Source organism: Hydra vulgaris, chromosome 01 (assembly GCF_038396675.1).
Source record: "Hydra vulgaris chromosome 01, alternate assembly HydraT2T_AEP".
NCBI lineage: Eukaryota > Metazoa > Cnidaria > Hydrozoa > Anthoathecata > Hydridae > Hydra > Hydra vulgaris.
In genome coordinates this window covers 48,058,422-48,076,863 of record NC_088920.1, presented here as the reverse complement: position 1 = coordinate 48,076,863, position 18,442 = coordinate 48,058,422, and the positions used below count along the sequence as shown (strand labels likewise).

The window sequence follows — 18,442 nt, the reverse complement described above, 5'->3', positions numbered from 1 at the left end:
TTTTTCTCACTTTCAACAAGTGTCTCATTTTTTCTAGAACTATTTTCTAAAGTGTTCTCCCTTTAAAAAAGTAGTTTTTTCTCAACTTGTATCATATTAGTGAAAAATTATGGCTTCTTCAACTTTGGGAAAAATCTGAAAATTTTTAAAATATTAACTGTAGCATTTTTCTATTCATTCACAAGTCTTTACAAGTAAGTTTTCTTATTAGTTACTTCTGTCTGTCTAGATTTGCTAACATGTTTTGTGAGACCATATAAGTTATTTGCTAACTCTTTTTTAAACTCATTAGGGCTTCATTTTAAAAGTATGGTTTTTAAGTATAACTATATGTTTTTTAAGAACACTTATTAGTTTTCATTTATTTTTATAAGTTATTTCATTAGCATAAGGGCATTTAATTTTTTTTCAATTTTTTTTCTAGGACGCTTCTTGCACTCATAAGATGTGTCCCAGAAAGATACATGCTTCCATTTTCTAAAATGACACATACATGTCATTTTCTAATGAATATGCAGTTAAGGCCATCAGATCTTTCATCTATATAGGGGACCCTTGATTACCTATAATAAAAGAGAATGTCAATAAATAATGCTTTCAATTTAAAATTAATTTGATATTTAGATATTAAGTAATTAAATATCTAAATTAGTTTAGAAACCTTCATTTAAACAATAATGAAGGTCTATAAAAAGTTACTGCCCTTTTATTTGTGTCCCTATCCAAAATAAAGACCAGATTAAGGAGGGTGAACCCAGCTATATCTTTCTTTTTGTTAAGAAATGACTTATAGTTGGTTGCACCTCTAACATGGATTAGTAAGTAGGTAAGAGGGGCACTGGTTTCCAATAACACATTCAACCTTTGATAATTAAAAATTAGGGTTATTTAAAAATTTTCGGTGTGATTTTGACAAGTTTATAATGTTTGCATTTTTAGATAGTTGGGTCTAAAAATCTTACATGCTGTTAATCTTAGATAAAACAATTACAAGCATCTCAAAATGGCTGAAAATTGGACTTTTTAGGTGAATGGACATTATACTTTTAGATATATTTGAGTACTAAACTTGAGTATAAAACTTGAGTACCCGAGTTATTGTCCCACAAGCCATTTTGGTAAGAGTTTTAATTGTGTTGTGAAACATTTTAATTTAGCTCTTTGTTCATTATGATGGTTATTTTTCTACTTTTCAAGTTATTTGGTTCACTCCATTTCTGTGAAAAAGTTGTTTAGTTTTTTATAGTCACCTCTTATATAATTAAGTTTAGTTAAAGATAAAAGACTGTTATGATTGATTAATTTTTTGAACAAGAACTTCCAGTTAAGCATAGAATGAAATGTGTTTTTGATTGAGTTGCTCAGTGGTGGACCAATCTTGATTTCTGTAACTCTGGAAGGACAATCGGTCAGTACCATATCAACAGTATTTTAGCCAAATTTTGGCTTAATGACACTAAGGCTTTGTTGCATTAAGGTAGCGATGGTTGAAATCCCCAACTACTTGCTGCCACATGACTAATTTCAGCTATATTGCAGCAGAAATTATGCTACAGTTTATTTATTTGTTCTGACTAGAACCTGATGAGAATTTTTTTACTTTTGTATATTAGTATACGCCATACCTAACCTGATATTTTTCAGTTTGTTACATAGTGATGATGCATTAGTGTAGAAGTATGAATTTCATTAAGTTCTTCATTATTTTTATTTCTAATAATTTGATTGCTTTTTTTTTTTTGCCATAATAGTTTTTGGACTAATAGCGGAGTCTGCATGTGCAACACACATTCTCCTACTTTTTGTTGTTGTACCCATAGATAAAGAGTTTGTTGCATTAAGCAGTCTGGTCAGTCTCAGATACCTGTATATCTTTTTCAGAATTTCATTTTGTTTTTTTTCTTTTTATTTATTTTTTATGAACTTTTAGTCTAAATCTAAAACTAATAAAATAAAAAAACAACAAAAAAAACAAACATGTTTTAACAACATTCAGATTTATTATTTACTAATTTTCAAAAAGGAAAGAAAACTATGGATCATGAAATTGGCTATATTTTTTTAAAATTTACTCTAATAACAACCAATATATTTAAAAAATGAATATAAAAAACAAAATTTGAAATTCTAGGTAAACAGCAGTCTCATCGTAGCAACTGTTTTCCAAATCAATTGCTAGCGTCAAATAGTCCTGGTATTGATATGGTACCGATGATTCCTGTTCAAGAAGTTTTTGATGAGAGTATTTCTGACAATACTTTTCAATTTACAGTAGATGGCAATTCTGTTTCTTTAATTGATGAATCCACTGGAGAAATTATTTACTTTCCAGATGGTATTCCTGAGGGTCTTATTCCACAAGAAATTATTTTAAACCATAATTTACCTGTTCAATCAAGGAAAATAAGAAAACAAACTTTAAAACACAAGAAAAATCTAAACGAGTTAAACATTTCAAATCAATCAAAAACTGCTGTTTTGAATCAAACTGTGAATATATCTGATCTAAATAAAAAGTCTCCCACAAGCAACGCATCTTGTAGTATGTTAAAAACTCTATTTACTAATAAAAACAGAGCTTCAACATCAAAGGAGATTAATTCTGAGATAGTTGTGTTGTCAGATGATTCAGATTGTATTGAATTATTGTCATCCGATGAAGATTCAGAAAAATCGTATTCTTTGAAAAGTAATGATGATTTGATAACTCAAAATGCAGATCATTCTCAAGACTTTCTTCAAAAAATCTCATTAAAAAAAAGTACTATCTTTCAAGCTCAGCAGGAAATTCTAGAACATAGTAGACTGACTCACCCAAGAGAGAAATCAACAATGCTTGCAAAACAAAAGGGTAATTCTGAAATATATCCTGATTTATCAAATTTAGTTCATAGTAAGTTAGAAGAAAACTACACTGAAATTTCTGATTCCGAATCTTCTGAATTGCCTGAGTCTATTTTAAGTCCAGGAATGCTATGCGATGGTAATGCAATGCAATATGATGCCTCTAATATTGATGCACAAATTATTGTTCAAAACACACCTGAAAGAGACGTACCTGAATCATCAGAACAATATTTTACAAAAATGTTTATTGAAACAAAATGCAATAAAGCAGAACCTACCGCATTAAGTTGCAGTGAAACTATCGAAAAAGATGCATTAGTGTTATGTAGTACAATCAGAGATAAAAAAACTAGTCTGGAATACTTTAATATTAAAGAAAACTTCAATGATAATCCTGACACTTGTGAATCACCTTCACATCTTTCTTTTCAAAACAATACTCTCAATATTTCAAATGAAATGTTAAAAAATTTACCTGAAAATGTAAATAGTAACTCTACCAAACATTTACTTAGCAACTCTAATCTAGATTTTATTTCATCTTTAAATTTCTCAAATGATCATAATACTTTAAGTAAAAGTCCTAATAAATGTCAAACAAACAATATTGAAACATTTTCTCAGATATCTCCAAATAAAGATAACTCAAGTTCTGACTACAAAATAAATCAAGAAATCATTTTAAATAATAATGAAAATTTTAACAGTGATAATGCTGGAATAAAAACTGTAGTGGACATATCAACATCTTACTGTGGCAACCAATTAAATTCAGAAGATGTAACTAAAATTGTTATGTCACCTGATGTTATCGATACCACAAACATTTTAGATAAAAGATATCAGGATCATTTTCTTAAAGATCAAGTTTCAAATGATCAATATCAACTTTCTGGAGATAAAATGGTGGAATTTTCAGAAGATAAAATGACCAGCTTACATGGTCCATTGTATGTTGGTAATAAAAGTGTTCTTGTAAATTATTCATTACAAAATATTGATAAATCTTCTCACTCCGTTGATAAGCAATCTATTCCTACAATTCTTGAGCAAAGTATTGTAAAGTCTAGTTGCCATTTCTCAGCTAATATTAATTTAGATATTTTTAGTTCTGATTCAATCAATAATGAACCAAGTGTTACAAAATCTAGTTTTATTTTAACAAATAGCAATAAAAAAAATAAATTTAAAAACATTAAAACAACAACAGGAAAGAAAAAACATCAACAAGTTCTTCAAAGAAACACCGCAATTTTTCTTAATAAATTTGATTCTACAAAATCAAAAGAAAGTGCAGAAGAACTATCAAAATTTAGCACTGAAATAAATAAGCTAAAAAATAAAGAATGCCAAAATGATTTAATGAATGATGAAAGTTCACAATATAATGAACTAAAGACTAATGAATTTATTCAAAAGAATGAAGCCATCAATGAAGATTATACCCAAAATAATGCTAATATTGCTTTTTTGGAATCTACATGTGAAAGCAGTATATTAGTTGATACAGCAAGTAATTTTACTGACAACTCTTCAAATGAAAAGTAAAGTCTTTTTGTTTTGTTTTTCTTTAATTATTTTCTTCCTTTTTTTTTAATATTAAAAAGTATATTTATATCTGAAAAATTGTCAATTTTTTTTTAAATTTGTTATTTATAAAGTTTTTATAAAGAAATTAAAAATACGTCTAAATTTTTGACATAAAAATTTCTTTTTTTATTTTTATTTTTCAGTTTCATCAGTTATAATTTTAAAAAAGTGCTTATACAAGTAGCTTGTTCTAAAAATGAGTTTGGTTCATCTCAAGACAATTTTCTTCGGGGATCTTCTTGGTAATGTGTAATAATTGTTTTCATTTTGTATAGCGAAATTGAGTTAATTTTTTAGTTAAATAAAAGTCTATAAGCTTTTTTGTATGACAGGTCACCTGATGGTCAATTAATTTTAACAAATAGCAATGATAATTTGCTTCGTGTGTTTAAACTTCCAGATGATGTTATGGAGCATAATTTAAACCACATGGATATGGTAACATTTTTAAATATACATTTTAAATAATATAATATTTGGTTTCATTTACACTTTTTTTTTTTCTTTCTTTTTTATCATTATTAGTGTAGAAAATAACAATTATCACTAAAGTTGTGAAATTAGCAGATGTAAATGTTTTTTGTTGTGTAGTAAAAAGGGTAAAAGGTCATTAAGTTAATAGGATGGAAGAGTTTGCAGGTATTATGATCAAAAAACATGCAGTTGCAGGCCTTGTTATGAGATTTTGTTGCATAATGGAAAAATGTAAGGCAAGTAAAAAAATTTAGATATGTTATTTGATTAAAAAAAAAAAAAATCGCTGTCTTAAAAAACTTATACTTATTTAAACTTATCCTATAAAATTTTAATACTGAACTTAATGCTGTCGCAACACTTTATAAAATAAAACACTTGTATAAAATATCTTATGTAAACTTCAAATTATGTAATAATAAACATATATCAAGTTTTACAGTTTTACTTTTGCTTAAAAATTGCATTGAAGGCCTTGTTTTAAAGCGACTTTTTATGTAAGCTGTAAGTGATTTCGGTCAAGCCACTTTTTATCAATTTTTAACTTTTAAATTAATAAGCGGTAAGATAAAAGAAGTAGTTAATTTTAAAAAATGTCACATTTACTTTTGAAGGACGTTTATGTAAAAATATTTGTTACAAAAGTTTAGATGACAATTTTGTTTGATATAAGCGCTAAATAATAAATTTAAATAATAAATTTTTTCATTAGTAAATATTTACTAATGAAAAAAACTCAAATAAAATTAAAAGTTTATTTTTATTTTATTGTAATGATTGATTTTTTAAACTTGAACCAAAGATAAAAAAATAATTTATTTCTGATAAAAAAATATGATTAATTTAAAACCAATTCAATAAAAATATAAAATTGTATTCTGATAAAAAAATATATAATTTAATTTAGATTTAAAAAATATATTATTGAATTTTGATTAAAAAAAAATGTTTAAGTTTATTAAAATTAAAGTTAATGCTTGGGTTTAACTTAACTGTCAAATCTATTTAAAAATATTACTAAATATTGTTCAATTTTAAAACTTTATATGTTCTTAAAAAAAAATCAGCTTATTTTTATTGCAATGAGTCTTTCGGTTTTCCTTCCTAAACATTTTATTTTTCACTCAAAATTAACTTTTAAATAAACAGCTGCATCAAAAGTTTGCACAAAACATAAGGTAAACTTTTTTTTTATAACGCAAGTTAAATTGCAGCGATTATTTTTTAATAAACGATATATTCAGCGATGTAATTTTAATAGTATAATAATAAACTAATAAACTTTAAATAAATAAAGTAAATAAATTAACGTAATTTTTTCATTTGCTACTCGCTAATTTTTTAAAATAAAAAATCATTTGTAGTTGCTAAAAAATAAAAAATTTAACATATTTTAATTCATTTATGCAAATGTCAAGAAAAGAAAGGAATTTATTAATACTAAACATTTTTTAAAATTGCAATATTAGATTTAATTGTTTAATATTAAAAAAAAAAAAAAAAATAAACGCTCCTTTATAGAATAATAAAAAAGCCGTTAAATAACATTTAGCTCTTTTTGCGGTAATTAATATTATAGTAATTTAAAAAAGTTAATGTCTTTAAAAAATAAAAAAATAAAGAGAATTTTATGATGTCAAATATCCCGTTAAGCTAATGCATTAAGCATTTTTTATTTAAAACAAGGCCTGCATTGCGGCAACATCTCCTTAATTTTATCAGGGACTATTCTAGACTGCTTTTGATAGTGTCAACCGTATTTGGGCACTGCCCAAATTACAATTTGAGAACCTTCTTTTTTTTTTAATGTTTTTATGGCAAATATTGTTTTTTTCGCGAAAAAATGCCGATTTTCCGCTAAAGTTTGCCGGAACGAGGGGGTACCGCTGCCCAAATTTTTTCCTTAGAATAGACCCTGTTTATTTATAGCATTTATTTTCTGTTTTATAAAGTCTTTTATTTATTAAATAGTGTTAAAACATTAATCAAACAATACGCCAATGTGGCTGAAGTGTTTAGCCTGCAGCATTCTTTTTTTTTTTTTTTTTCAATTTTTTTTAAATTTTTTAAAATACAAAATAAAACGTTCTTGAAGTTCTTTAAATATTTTTACTTTTATTTAAAAATTGCATTTCGGTAGAATCTCCTTAATTTTGATTTATAGCATTTATTTGCCGTTTTATAAGGTTCAGTCTTTTGTTTATAAAATAGTGTTAAAAATTGGCAGATTAACGTGTCTTAGTGACCAAAATGGTTAACTGCACTTTCAAAGTACTACGTGAGGGTTCAAATTGTCTCACTTGCAAAATATATATTTTTTTAAACAGAATATTAGGTCAAATAAAACATTTTTTTAAGTACATAGAAAATTAATGAAACTGCTTAATTGTTTGTTAGTTCGTTCCCATTTGAAATATGCCTCACCTTTTTGGAATCCTTATTATAAAAAAGACATTAGTAAAATAGAAAAAGTGCAACGAAAAGCAACATCAGTTGTGTCATTAAAGGTTATTTGGGTTTACAATTAAAGAAAAACCAAGTAAAATACCAGATATAATAGAATACTATAAAATAAAAAAAGATATTCATGAAGTTAAATTGGAGATTTACTTTATGAATATCTTTCCCGTCCCTTAGAGCGTGACATAATTTATGGAAGACCTCTTAAACTCAAATGGCTCGATCAAGAAATGCTTCTAAACTTGAATATGAGAAAAACTCTGAAAAAAAAAGCAAACGAATATTCGTATCATTTATTATTGTTTCCATTATTCTATTACAAAATTTATTTTATATTTTACTCTGCTGTAATAGTCACGGAATTACAGTTCCATGATTCACATTTTGTTAAATGTACAGTAGCAACATTAATTAATTAATCTTTTCCAGTTTTTTAAAATACAAATAAAAACCTTTTAAAAATTCTATTCCTGTTATATACGCAGCATATATAAAGATATTATATACTATAACAAACAAAAGGAAGAGAGTTTTTAAACAATACATAAGCAATAAATTTTTAAACAATAAATAAGCAATAAATTTCTTGTGCCTAAAATTGCAATCAACATCAAAACAGCCTAAAATTGCAAAACAGCCTAAAACATCAAAACAGCCAAAAATTGCAATCAACATCAAAACAGCTTAAAATTGCAAAACAGCCTAAAACATCAAAACAGCCTAAAATTGCAATCAACATCAAAACAGCTGGAAAAGTTTTTGCGTCATGATAGAGATACTTAAGTTATTAATATGCTTAGGTTATTAGTTAAGTTTGTGGGTTTAAGAGAGACAATTTTTTTTCTTATAGGAAAAAAGGTTTTACAATAGACCTTTTATTTTCTTTAAAATAAATTATAGAGTCCTAATAAACTATGGATGGTCTGAAAAAATTTTTATAAAAACCTAATAAAAACTTTATAAAAAAAGTATAGAAGTTTACAATTTTACAATAAGAAGTTATAAAATTTTGAACATTCATTGTTAACTCAAAATTACACCGTTAGCAGGGATCCTGATAATACCAACCTAGCTAACCCAAGAAATCCACTCATGTAGAATGAGAAGCACTACATATATAGTTTGATAAAAGTTGGTGCAAATGTATGTAATGTGATCATATGGCCACACCAAACTCTGGATAAAATTACAGTTGGATTGGTTTACTGGTTATGGATTTATGGCAGTTTAAGTTTATATTTTGTTAGTTTTTTGCTACTTATACCTCAAAACGTTACCTGGCAAAAGGGCTATCAGTTGGTAAAACAAAAAAACAAAAATATTTCTTTTAAAAGAATTTTTATTTGCTCTTCAAACCTTCTTAAATACATTGGCTTTCAAGATGAAGTGAAAAATATATATAAACTATATAATCCTGTATAATATATAAAGACTGCTATTATTGCTTATTATTGTTTATAATATATAAACCCTGCTATTTATATAAATATATATAAACTATATAACCCTGTATAATATATAAACCATGCTATATAAACCCTGTTTTTTACATTATATTACCATCAAATGGCATCTGACTAAATTGTAAGACATGGTCTTTGATTTTCTCCACAAGAAATTTATTCAAAATAGCTTAATTTACTCTTTTAGTCAAATATTCTTCAATATTTTTACACGCAATATTAAAATTTATAATTACTAACAGAAAAGAAACTATTACTAACAGAAGTTGCTGGAGCATATCCACATTTTTAAGAAGCTTCCTGCATTTATTTCCCTCAAACTGGCCTCCATCATACGGGCACAGTTGAGTGTTATAGGGTAGCTGACCACTTAGCAGCTTCTATCCAAGCAGTTTTAAGTATCTTGAAAAGATGATTGACAACTCCAATAAGGAGATGCAATTCCATCCGCGGATTTATTTCCAAAATCAGAACATTGTCAGGCCGACTGATCATTGGCTTTCAAATGACATTGCCAAACAACTTTGCAGGAGCAACAACCCTGCCAGATTGCTGAAAAGACTTAAGACTAGATTTGATTGAGCCCAGCATTCACAAGTTTCCAGATTTGGCAAGACACTTGAAGTTGACGTTACATCATGTACAAGTGTGCATAATTCAATGGGTTTAAAGACCAGAAATTATATTTTCAACTTTCATATTGCAAGCCGAAATTAGTTAAAATCCTATGCATTAATCAGTGACCAGATTTGTTCAATGTTGGAGTGAGTTTCTGGCAAATCTTCTGATACCGCCACTAGAATTGATCTCTTAACTCCAGTGTCTTTGCCAGTCCTTTGATTTAGAGTTTGTTTTCAAGATGGTGAGCTGGTATCAACCCTTATTACAGTATCAACAATGCTTAGATAAATAAGGCTCAAATTAAGTGATCGCAAATTTCGATATCTGGAAATTTTTCTTGTCATCAAATTCTCAGTTTATTAAAAACTGTGAACACTGTTTTTATAAAATGATCAATTTATCATATTGCAATAACAAATTTATGACTGCAAAAAAAATAACAGTCAAAAGTTACAAATTTTAGATTATTGTTTGAATAAACACCAGGCAATTTAAGTATTATAAATAATAAAAAAAGTTATAAGAAACAAAAAATTATCAAAGGTCCAAAAAAATTGCACGTTAATTTAAAAATCACCCTATAAAATATTATACTAAAGCTATTTGCGCATTGTATAAAACATTAAAATCAATTTTTGTTTAGGGGGAAACTTTAAGGAATTATTTAAATGTTTTAAATTTAAAATTAATTAAATGATAATAAAAATAATATAAAATATATATTGTAAAATAAGTTATTAGAGTTTTTTTTTTGTTTTGTTTTAAAATAACTATAAAAAGTTTTCATTATTAAATTGCTCTGTCTTTATTTTTATTTATCTCCTAAAGAGATATGAACATTTAATTTATAAGAAAATCTTGAACAAGATTTAATTAAGATATTTTATATCTTATTTTATTTAAAATCTAATTTAAAATATTTCATCCCTGCTAAATTTCTTTAGACTATTTGTGATTTGCAGTTGTTTTTTAATATTAAATCCTACTGTATACTTTATTTTCTAGTTTCATGTGATGATTTATAAAATGAATTAAAATATTAAAGTTTAAAGTTTTTAATAAGAAGAAGAATAGTAATAATATGGTTTTATGAGTTTTTATATCATAATTCAAGATCAATATAAATATTTTTACTGAATAACAGCTATTGAGTTTAATGATAAAAACAGAGTTTTTATCATTAAGCTCAATAGCTGTAAGACCGGAAGATTTCAGATATTGCAATTCACGATTACTTAATTCAAGCCCTGACAAAACTTGAGAAAACCTTTCCCACCATCAATTTTGAGCTTAACAAAACATCCACCAGAAATTTTGCGAGATTAGATAACATGATTCACAAGACTTGATAAATCAATGCAGTGAGCAACAACCCAAACCGTACCAGAATCTTCTTTTCAGTTGGTAATTTTCAAGTCACTGCAGGTGAATAAATCACTCAAGTGTTGACCTGCTTATAAGAAACTCTTATAAAATTTGGCTTTACCATCTTGCTAATTGATGTTTGGTTTACAGGTCTGACCAGTTTCTTTAATCCATTGTTTGATAGTCCCGTATTTAATTGTACATTTACAAGAGCTAAAGAGGTCAATTTTGGAGCGTTTGATAGTTGCTGGGCATTACTTTGATCTGAAACCGTAACATACATATTTATATATATCTTTATATTTAACTTTGTTCTGAAAGTTTAAAACTTTCAAATTATTTGTTTTTAAGGATTTTCTTTGAATATATATGTAAAAACAATTTAGTTATAAATACCTTTACTAATTTACCTAATTTACCTGGGGTAATTGTATGTGGAGGCCTGCCAGATGTTTTAATAAGTCAAATAGTTCCTTCAGGGTATAATTCTTAATTGGAAATAACTTAAAATGCAATTTGTTTGGCTGCTCTAGCATTTTTTGCTGCTAAAGATTTAGGGTTTTCCCTGAACTTTATTTGAAAGCATTGGTCAGGTAAATCTTTTTTTTAAAGGATAGAGGCTTGGGCTTCAACATACATTTGCAATATATATCTGGTTCTTTCTCAATGGTGGTTTGCTCTTTAAGAGGATGTTTTTCTTGCAGAACAATCAGTTTGGCAGATTAGGCAATAACACATCGTGCCTCTTGTATTCTCACATGTCTCACATGTATTGAATTGAAATTAAACAAAGGAGGGAGTATAACTTCTTTCCCCTCTTGTTTCTTGTGCAAAGTTGTTCTACATATTTGGCAGAGTCCTCGTGGTGCCTGAGAATCACTGGTATTGATCTTTGTCTCGTACAGTTGGCATATTTGATCTGCTTGGAAAGTAATAAGCTATCTTAAACATATCTTTTTTTCTGACAGAGCAAGCACACAAATTAGATTTTCATTGAGAACCTTTGCTTGATTTGGCATTGTGGCAATTCACTAAATCCAACTTTACTTAATCAAACTATGCCTTTTACAAAATTTAACCTGAATTTATATTGGATAACAATCTGTTAACATACCTACAAATATTATTAATTACAAACAATTAAAATCAAGGAAATAATTCTTACATAATTCTTTCTTTTAAAGAAAATAATTATTTAAATTAATGACACATTCCTTCAAAAGATTTTTCCTGCTCTTCAGAGGATTGTTTTCCCTTTAACCTTTTTTTAGATTTTACCTTTTAAACCAAATTTAATATTTTATAGAGAAGATAAAGTAAATAGACGTTGGCTATCATATAGTTTGGAAAAAAATGCTCTATTTTGTACCATATGTTTAGCTTACATTGATATTACAAACGAGAGTTCGTTTGTAAATCGTGGAATGACGGATTGGAGGCACACTTTGCAACGTGTTAAAGAACATGAAAATAGTAAAACTCATGAAAGTTGTGTAAATTGTCATATGCTCAAATCTAAAGGCAAATATATTTATAATTTAATGTTCACAAATGAAGGAAGCATACGTCAGAAAAATATTATTGAACGAAAGCCAGTATTAGAAAGAATTATAGATGTTGTAAAATTAATTGGAAAAAGAGGATTAGCTTTTCGCGCTTTAGTAAGACTTCCAAACTTTTTATTTATCATTTATTTTAGTTGTCTTACTTTTATATTTTTTTATGTTTTCTATATAAATATTTAGATAAATATATAAATATAAATATAAAAGCTTTTCAACCATTTTTTAACATTTTTATGCATTTTGGCAGTAGTTTATACCTTAGAAAATGCTGATATTTTCACGCAATGCATAAGCCAAGTCAAATCACACTTTAAATGTAAAATCAATATTTTGGTCTATAAAATGAAAATGGTAGTTGTAGCAATGAAACAACTATAACAAAAATTGTTGGTATTACATAGTAGAACACTCACATAACCATTATTTTAAAAATAGTGACCAAATATCACAGTAATCAGTTATGTTTTGAGGTGTAGCAAAAAATTAACAAAATATAAATATAAAAATATAAATATAAAAACTGCCATAAGTTCTTAATGAGTTGATTTATCTGGCTGAAATTTTATCCAAAGTTTGGTGCAGCCATATAATTTTGGTGCAGCCATATGCTACATTTGCACCAATTTTTATCAAATTTTATAAAGTGGTTCTCATTTTACAAGTGTTTTTATTGTCACAGTATAAATTGAAAATTTCACTTAGTTTAAACATTCAAATTAAATTATTTTCTGCGGAAAAAAATTTGAAGATTTTAAAATTTGCATCACAATTTTAAAATTTGCATCACCTTGATGAGTCAGCTAGGTTGGCATTACCAGGATCCATGCTAACCCTGACTAAGATTTGACTGATTTTTAATTTTTAACACTTACCAAAAATTATTGAAATAAAACATCTATATAAAGATTTAGTATAGAAAGGGTTGGTGTAGAATAGACTTACCAAAACCAGTATTTTACGGGTCTGGACAGCTAGTACTATTTATTTCTTAAAACATTTATAACACAACATTATTATCTTATGGTTGCTTTCTCACAATTTTGTTGTTTATTTTTAAATGAGGAGGCAATTGTTTATGAGTGATTTTCCTAATCAAAAAAAAACAAAAACTATCAACATATTTTTTAAACCTTTTTTAGTTTTAATCTTTGCCTACTACTCATAAATTAGTTAATCATTTCTAATCCACATTTATTCTAAGGTATCAACGTTTATACTAAGATCAATCCAAAAACCTAATGGTAATAAAATAATTTTTGTTAGAAAGCAATTTCAAAACTAAAGAAATCTTTTCCTAAAATAATAAACATAAAGCTTACTAAAAAAATTTTCTAAATTAATTTTGCCTACAACCTTGATTATGGTTTAACTGAAAAATGCATTTATATATAGTTATAAGAATTAGGCATTTTTGTATATTAGCACTTTTGTAACAGGATGAAAAAAATTTATTGATTTGAAACTATAAATGATAACTAAACTAAAATTAAACTTGACAAAAATAATTTTTTGACATGGTTGGAAATTTTAAAAGCGTTTTAACTTTTAAAATTTAATAATTTAATAAAATAAATTTAAATTTATTAATATTTACAACTTTATGGGCGATCCCTTATAAGAATAAGATTTTACATGCAGACAAATTTTCTTCAAAATTAATTGGGCAAGAGTCCTTATAAGCTGCGGATGGTCTGAAAACAAATTAATAGAAACTTATTAAAAAAGAAGTAATAAGTTCTGTCCCCATTTTTATACTTTATATTTTGCTCTTTTTAAAAAATTATTGAAATAAAACGAAATTATTAAAATAGCCAGTGTGGAATAGACTTACCATGACCTGTATTATACTGGTCATTGTAAATCCATTTTTCCACATATCAAAGTCTATTTCCACATGTATTTTGAAACTTTTTATACTGATGGTTATTAATTAACACATTTCAAGCGGGTATTCTAAATATTATTTAGACAGGTACTAATATCCAATCTGTTAATAAATAGCGGTTCGCGCAACGACTACAGTGGGCAGCTTTATTTTTCTCCTTCATGTCTTATTTTGTTTTTTTTGTTTTTAAAGATGTTATTTTAAAGAAAACAATTTTTAAAAATGTTTTTATGTGTAAAGTTGTGGAATTTTTTTTTGTTGCCTTTTTATTGCTTCATTTGTTAAATATGTAATAGAAAGTAAGGGAATTTTCATTTTAATCAGAGGATAATGAAATAAAAAATGGCCCTGAATAAAATAATGATTATTATAATTAGTATAAGTAAAAAAGTATATTCTTTAACTGTTACTAATGGTCCCAATAAATGTGTGTTGACTTTGAAATCAACCAACAAAAACACTGCTAACTTTTTTATTAGGTAAAAACTATAGCTTTAAATATTTAAATGTTCTTAATTATTCAATTAGTTAATTGAAAATAAAAATAAAGGTAAAAATATGTATTTTTATGTATTTTATTAATTTTTGTTAATGCTATTAGCACTCTGAATTTGTTTTTATATATTTTCTAAACACTTCTGTTTTTAGTTTCTGAAGTAGAGATTAGTAAATGTCAACCATAGAGAGTTTTAAACAATTTTAAACAATTGTAATTAATTTTTATATTTTATTTGTATCTTATTTAATTTATCTTATTTGTATCTTATTTAATTTATTGTATCTTTAATGTATATATAGATTTAATGACAGTATTTAGTTACTTTGTAAGATGTAGTTATAGTTATAGATATAGTTAAATATGATACAATTAAAGTATAAAAATTAATCACAATTTTTAATTTTTTCTGACTGTTGCTTAATTCTTTTGGACTATTGGATTCACAATGTGTATATATATATATATATATATATATATATATATATATATATATATATATATATATATATATATATTTATATATATATATACATGTTTATGTTTTTTAATATTATATTGTTTGATTTTTATTTCTAATTTTATTTGATGATTATTCATTTGAACTATTAAAGTTTGAATCATCAGGTCTTATATTACAGTTTCAAGATCAATGAATTACTAAATACTAATTATTGAATTTTAAGATAGTAACAGAGCTTATGGATTTAAGAAGTTGAAATATTAGACCAGAAATATTTCCAGATATCACAATTCATGACCGGCTTGATTCAACTTTTGTCTTACAAATGTGTGTTCTCTAGAACTCTTTTTAATACTCTTCAAACTATTCAAGGAGTGCTTAGTTGAATCCTATTTTTCTGCCTGCTAGAAAATGGCATGTGTGATCTGATTGCAATTTTTGATTTTGTTTTTTGAATCTGTGATTCCAATTTTTGAAAACTCTTGAGGTTGTTGACCCCTCTAACTATTGTCCAAATAGTTTTTATTTGGACAATAGTTAGAGGGGTCATGTATTACTTTTTTTTGCTAAATCAGTCTTCATACTATTGAAAGCTTTGGAATCTTTAATTATTGAACTTCTAATATCTCATCTTGAGTCTAAAAACTCTCTGACAATCAATGCAGATTGTTCCTGACAATCAATTCAATCACTGCATTGATTGTCTCTATACAATCTATACAGATTTTAATCCTCCTGTTAACCGTTATAATAAAAAGATGTTAGTGTGCATTAAATGGAAGTGATGAGGCTAGGGCTGTTACTCTTGACATATCAAAAGCTTTTAATAAAGTCTGACATGTTGGTTTTGTTTATAAGTTGGCGTCATATGGTGTATCTGGGGAAGTTTTTAAAATTGAATCCTTTTTTTTACAGCAGTGTAAAAGTTGTTCTGAATGTGCAAAACTCTTATTTCATTTTCTTGTAGGGTACCATAAATTTTCATCATAGCCCTGTCTTGTTTCTCATTTATATTAATGGACTTAATCTTACCTATAAAATGTGTTTTTTACATGTTAAAAAAAAAAAAAAGATTCAGCTTATAGTTGTATAAATTTGTAATGATATGATTATATATGATATGATTACGATATGGTTATATAATGATATGGTTTTTTTATTTTACTTTGTTCACACAGAATTTTGTTTGTTCACTAAGATTTTTACTTTTAGAAACCTATTGTTCGTATTGTTGGAGGTGAAACAGTGTATTCTACAGATTGGTATCCCTTTATGAATTTTGCTAATCCAGATTCTTGTTTGTGCGTACCATTTTGATAAGCATTACAATATAATATTTTAGATTATAAAATAAGTTAGTTTTTAATTTGATAGATTTTTCAATATTCATATTTTTTTATTTTGTGTGCTTAGATTTTTAAGCAGTAGTCGTGATCATCCTGTTCATCTATGGGACGCTGTTACTGGTGAAGTTAGATGTTCATATCGTGCTTTTGATCAAATGGTGAGATTCATATAGATTTTATTGTTTTAGGGAATTTTTCAGATTCATATACATTTTTTTTTTGGGGGGGGGGGGGAGTTTTATAATAGAGAGTGAATGGAGTTGTAATATACAGAGAGGTATTTTATATAGGATATCAAGGGGGAAAGAATTTCCAAAATAAGTTTTTGATTTAAACCACAATTTATGTTTAGGATGAATTAACCAGTGCTTTAAGTGTCTCTTTTAATGCAGATGGTAGCAAAATATATGCGGGGTTTAACAACAAGATACGTATATTTGAATCATCAAGACCTGGTAGAGATTGTATTGAAATGAGTACTGTAGGTATGTAGCTCGTATAAAGCATACAGTGCTTTAAAAAAATTGGCGTCTTAAAATTGTTTTCAATTATGTTTTTAAAACATTAAGACATATTTTAATATGTCATGCTTGCAACAAATATGCTGATTGTAGTTTAATCAAGATATGGCACATCTTATTCAGTTGAAGTTTTAATGTTTCCGCTGTTATAATGTCAAAATAAGATTTAACCTAAAAGCAAATAAATAATCTAAAACAAGATAAAATTCTATATATCAAGTTTTACTTGATATATAGAATAATTTAAATTAATGCTAAAAATATTTGCAATTTAAATTAAGTTGATTACAGTAAGGTTGAGGATATTAAGGTCTGTTGCTTGCAATAAGGTTGAGGATATTTTAGTTTTGATATTTATTGTTTTTGCACCAATTTGAATATGTTGCAGCTTTTTATTAATATGCGTTTTTTTATTACATTAAGCAATATTTTAAAATATAATCTTAATAAATTTTATTTAAAAATAAATTTGCTTAAAAATAGTTTTGTTCATAAAATTTTTTTTACTTTAGAACATTTTAAATAAAAAAATCTCTATTTTTAAAATATTAAAAAAATCTCTATTTTTTTTTCTTGAAAGTTTTCTGAATAATCTTTTTTATGGTAATATCTTTTTTTCATACTTGTGTGATTTGGTTTCATACTTGTGTGATTGGTTTCATACTTGTGTGCTTTGGTTTCATACATGTTTCGGACATATTTCTATAATGATATTTCCTTATTTCAATATGTTATTAATGAAAAACTAAAGTTTTTTATAACTAGTGGCCCTTTTTAGCATTGACCTGGTTTACAGATTGTTTGTTTGTTTGTTGTTGTTTTTTTTGTTGTTTTTTTTTTTGGGGGGGGGGATACTACCACTTATGCTTTTTATAACTTTTATATATTTTTGTTAATATTTTTATATAGTTTTGTAATTTTTATACTAAATTTTCAATTCAATGTAATTTTTAGGGAAAAAAGGTTCAAGAAAAAAAAGTAAGTTTTTGTTTTGTTATTTCCTTTACTCAACTTCCTTTATTCGATTTGAGTTTTAGATAATAGTAGTAAAAAGCTCTTTCAAGTTTAAAATGGTAAATATATAAAAAAGAAACTTTATTTAGCTCGAATGCAACATGGTATTGTATCTTGTATAAGCTTTCCTAAACAATATAATGGATGTTATGCACTTGGTTCATTTTCAAAGACAGGTACTTTTTAATTATTATTTATCAGTTTCTTTACCTAAAATTATCCACCACACTAAAGTATGCATAAAACTATAACTTAAATCAAAATAGTGTTCTAATCATTATATAAACACATTTAAAATTGGTGTTCGTTAAGTAATAAAACAAATGTTGTGT

At 26.2% G+C, this 18,442-nt stretch overlaps 1 protein-coding gene across 2 annotated transcripts in view; it reads left to right on the top strand.

The window, feature by feature from the left end:
* The window catches only part of LOC136071778 (MATH and LRR domain-containing protein PFE0570w-like), a 52,189-nt gene that overhangs the window by 6,779 nt on the left and 26,968 nt on the right, over window positions 1-18,442 (top strand). For both annotated transcript variants that reach the window (XM_065788423.1, XM_065788422.1), the window contains exons 3-10: window positions 2,132-4,391; window positions 4,581-4,679; window positions 4,770-4,875; window positions 16,442-16,530; window positions 16,643-16,733; window positions 16,928-17,060; window positions 18,051-18,074; window positions 18,200-18,286. In XM_065788423.1, coding sequence (XP_065644495.1) covers window positions 2,132-4,391; window positions 4,581-4,679; window positions 4,770-4,875; window positions 16,442-16,530; window positions 16,643-16,733; window positions 16,928-17,060; window positions 18,051-18,074; window positions 18,200-18,286 — 2,889 coding nt within the window. The remainder of the gene's footprint in view (window positions 1-2,131; window positions 4,392-4,580; window positions 4,680-4,769; window positions 4,876-16,441; window positions 16,531-16,642; window positions 16,734-16,927; window positions 17,061-18,050; window positions 18,075-18,199; window positions 18,287-18,442) is intronic.